The sequence below is a fragment of the Chaetura pelagica genome, unplaced genomic scaffold (assembly GCF_000747805.2).
Source record: "Chaetura pelagica isolate M959 unplaced genomic scaffold, ChaPel_1.0 scaffold115, whole genome shotgun sequence".
NCBI lineage: Eukaryota > Metazoa > Chordata > Aves > Apodiformes > Apodidae > Chaetura > Chaetura pelagica.
Window position 1 is genome coordinate 603,613 of NW_009953761.1, and position 4,451 is coordinate 608,063.

Here is a 4,451-nt window from a genome sequence, read left to right on the forward strand (position 1 = left end):
TGCATGTCTGTGTGTCTTTCCTGCCCACTTGCAAGGACATGGCAGGAGTCAGGAGTCAGATCACTGGCAGAGGAGGGTTTTGTTTCTTCTAAGAGGACACAAATCACCTTGTTAAAATACAAACACACAACCAAGTTTGTTATGACTGCTACTTCCCTCCAGAGCTCAACATTAGTGTGTCCATAGATCCCATCCTGCTTCCTAACAAGTATTACATTAAACACCACAGTAAGGGGATAGGAGAAAAGAAGTGTGTCTGAAAGCACTCAATATGTATGAACATATTCCCGAGCATGGAGCTGAGGTATTAATCTATATATAGTTACAATCCCATCACTAAGCAGGAACAACTTGCTGTCTGCACATCCTCCTATTAATAGCTGTTGCTCCAGTCCCTGTTCATCTCTCTTGGTCCTTACACATGCAGCCTTCCCTCCATCTGCACCACTGTGAGCCAGCCTTTTACCTTCAATCATGAGAGGAGATTTGCCTCAGCAAATCTCAACAGCAGAAGAATATGACCCTTTCTTTAAGCCTCTAAAGTAACCAGTCATTGCTGGCATTGGGCCTGGTGTTGTCCAGGTAAAATACAAAGTGAAAGATAATTCATCCTTTAGATAATTTGGTGCTAAATCACTTGAAGACCTATAAACTAGAGTGACAACCTGCTTCTTAGGTCCTGTTGCAAAAGGTAAACCTCACCATAACCTTTCCTTTGCTGTACAATAATGTTCCTGCAATTGCTCTGCAGAAGCCTCCTTGTGCCTGTCTGGTTAGATTACCTCAGGACTCCTATATTCTGCCTGAATGATTCTGACAACTTGAACTGCATCAGGGGTGTCCAAGACAGAGGAAAATGTGTTTCCAGACACTCTGGCCACACAATTGAGACTAGACTTGATTTTTAAACATGAGCATATCAACAGACTCTTCATCTCCTGTGTCAGCAGATCACTTGAGATTGGCATGTCCATTCATGGTGTCAGCAGACAGGTACCAGCATAAGCTGTGGAACAGCCACCAAAATGCTGCTCTTGGTAACCTACTTGCTTGCTATGGAGCAGATAAAAACTTCCCTTGGCTGACCATTGAAAAAATTAAGAGGTACGTCACTGCTCTGTGCAGGAGATGTGGATCTTCTACCTGCTCTAATCACTCCTGTGGCCATGTCATCATGATACTGGGAAGAAGAGATCCTCCTCTGTTCATCATCTCTTTGTAGCAGAGGGCTGTGAGTATGCCCCTGGATTATGAGCCAGAACCCATGTTTCTCACTGTAGTCTTCTTGTCCTCCCTTCCCAAGCTACAATTGCATGTGGCAGTTCAGTGACGGTACAGAAACAGGCAGTTCTCCCCAGGAGCAGTGTCCCCACAGCCTGAGACCCCTCCTGAGTGTAACATCTCCTTCATAGAATCATAAAATTATTCAGTTGAAAAAGACCTTTAAGATCAAGTCCAACTATTAACCTAGCACACTGCCAAGTCCACCACTGAACCGTGTCCCTAAGCTCCACATCTACCCATCTTTTAAACACTTCCAGGGATGGTGACTCCACCACTCCCCTGGGCAGCTTGTTTTAGTGCCTGACAACGTTGCTGGTAAAGAAATTTATTGTAATATCCAATCTAAACCTCCCCTGACCCATCCGGAGCCATTTCCTCTTGTTCTATCACTTGTTACTTGGCAGAGAGACTGACTTCTACCTTGCTACAACCTCATTTCAGGTAATAAGGTCTCACCTCAGCCTCCTTTTCTTCAGACTAAACAAATTCAATTCCCTCAGCTGCTCATAAGACTTGTGTTCTAGACCCTCCACCAGCTTCATTGCCCTTCTCTGGACATGCTCCAGAACCTCAATGTCCTTCTTGTAGTGAGGGACCCACAACCGAACACAATAGTCAAGGTGCAGCCTCACTAGTGTTGAGTCTAAGGGGACAATCACTTCCCTAGTCCTGCTGGCCACACTATTTCTAATACAAGCCACAGTATTTCTAATACATGTTTGCTTTATGGGGCTGTTTCACTTGGAGGTAAGAAATGGATTGTCTTCTGAGGAAGAGCTTTAAATAAGGAAAAGATGCAACAGTTGAAATGGAAATGTGGGGGACTGGGAAAAAGGACCAGGAAGAATGTGTGTGTATATATGGCATATATATGCCATATATAGTCTGTTTTTCTGTGTCCTGTTGCCTTTCATGGGCCTGCCTCCTCTGAGACACTACATTTTCTGTAATCCACTGCTTACTCTATATGAGAGAGGGAAGGCTGGTGCGTGGCAGAAGACAGACTTCAACCACTGAATTTTGCCATCCATAAGAAGGAAGGGGAACACCAGGGATCCAAATTTAGCTTACAGTCAGGATCCTCATTTCCCCATCCCCATGAAAAGTACCAACCTAAGGTACCTCAAATTAAATGTGAAAAGCATGAATTATCTTTTGCAAATGTAGACCTTCCTATCAGAAACTTTGGGGAAAAAATGCTGAAAACTGTGCTTTCCTGATACTAGGCAAATTCATGAAAGTGACCCACTCTGTATAATCAGAAGGTGTAACATGTCAAAGTAGTGTAAGAAAGTTTCAGAATAATACCACGTTCCTCAGATGTCTTCAAGCTCTACTGGGGTTTTATTAGGTTCCCTGAACCAAGGACAGAAACTTTCCAGGGAACTGAACTAGCAGGTTTTAGCACCAAGCTTCACATCTCTCCAAGCTGATGCTCAGCTGCCAGCTGCTCTCTTTCTCCTTCATATGCTGGGCGAGTGATGGCAATGAGCTCGTTTTCCAGCATTGCCATTTGAAATGTAATGTCTGACACTGTGTTCTTCACAGCACTCAGCTGCCGCTTCAATTTCTTGTAATCTTCTCGGAAGGATCTGTCCACATCATAGAGAATGGGACGGTCCTGTTTCTTCCCATGGCAAAGATTTATTTCCAGGAAGATGTGGAGGAATTCATATAAGTCCTGGACAGCCCGGAGGACTTCACACTCACCCTGTATGCTTGGGAATGACTTGGTCTTATTCTGGGTTGAAGTGGTGCTCTCCTTGTTAGCTTCATGTCCCTGCTGGTGTTCTAGGCCAGGATTGCCTTCTTCCACAGACGTGATGGAGACAGTGTCCTCATGAAGATCTGAGTTGGCATTTTTGTTCTCCTCATGGACTGCGATGGCTTTTTGGTCTTTGCAGATGATGGGAACTGATTTGTTCTCTGGCTGGAACTCCCCCAAGACCCTATTCTTTCCCTGGACCGCCTGGAGAGCTGTGTTGCCTGGGTTGACTGGAAAGCCCATGTTTCTTTCTTGGATAAATGGGAATGGATTATTTTCCTGCTGGAGGCTTTGCTGGATGGCATCGGTGTAAATGACCTGGACAGGTTTGTTCTGTGACAGGACACACTGTAGAGCCTTATTTTCTTCCCAGAGCATTCTGTTTTCAATCCGGAGGACTTGGTTTTCCTCCCAGAGTGTTCTGTTCTCTTCCCAGATGCCCCACTCATTTTGTGCTTTCTTGCCAAAGAGTTTTTGGTGGGAAGCAAAGGGTGGCTGGCAGTACATCTCGTTCACCCATTTCCCATCAACAAAGACAAACACCTCATCCCTCAGTTTCATCCGTGGGGCCATGCACTCCATCCCAGGCTCCGCACGCTGCATGCATTGGTTTGCCAAATTAAAAGCAGACATGATCTTTCCTTAGTAAATTGAGGAGGACTGCTGGAAAATACCTCTTCCAAGTCTTTGTCAGAGGCCACTGTCCACTGGCAAGGAGTAGATGGCACAGTGGGGCCAGAGAAACTGGATCAGGACTGAAAGAACAGGAGACACAAATACACAGAATTACTTCCAAAATCCAAAGTCACAAATTAAGTTCATTGGGTGAAGAAACAGTAAATAAGTCAGTTCCCCAGTTGGCCATGTTGCCTCTTCAACTCTGGAAGGTAAGGAATAAGCTGGAAATATATAGAACCTGAGAAAACTGGCATTGGTAGATAGAGCAGCTCTATGGCAGCACCACAAGCTTTAGTATAAAACCCTGGACTCTCTTTTTATTTCTACCTTACAGACATGTAAGAGTGTAAGGTGCAAGAATATCTTGCAACACAGAATAGTCCGTCCCAACTGAGTGACAGGCACAGGAATTAAAAATTGTTATGGTGCTGAAACCCACTTTTAAAAGAAAACATTTTTAAAGGATCACAGTGAAAACTTGGCCTCAAGAACAGCTTTTTCTTGTTGCTGCTTAGCCCATATCAACAGGGTGCCACAAAAATACAGTGGTAGTTGCACTTTTTGATCTTAAAATCCACAGAATTTTGAACAAGGAAAGCACCAAATGATACAATGCACACGGATAATTAAAAGTCCAAACCACAGCCCTGGAACATTAGGACCAGGAGACCTCTATTGCCCTTTGCATGTTTTTCTGACAAGTTCCTATCACCATGGCCCAAAA

The 4,451-nt window shown here is 44.3% G+C and overlaps 1 protein-coding gene across 1 annotated transcript; it reads right to left on the bottom strand.

Annotated features, from left to right (window-relative positions):
• Positions 1–2,698: 2,698 nt before the first annotated feature.
• SPERT (spermatid associated) lies at positions 2,699–3,682 on the bottom strand. Its single transcript, XM_010000843.1, has one exon. The coding sequence runs from the start codon at positions 3,680–3,682 to the stop codon at positions 2,699–2,701; it is 984 nt and encodes a 327-aa protein (XP_009999145.1).
• Positions 3,683–4,451: the final 769 nt, after the last annotated feature.

Bases quoted from the DNA above. Each gene is read 5' to 3' on its own strand.
- SPERT (XM_010000843.1), bottom strand. From the start codon at position 3,682: ATGTCTGCTTTTAATTTGGCAAACCAATGCATGCAGCGTGCGGAGCCT.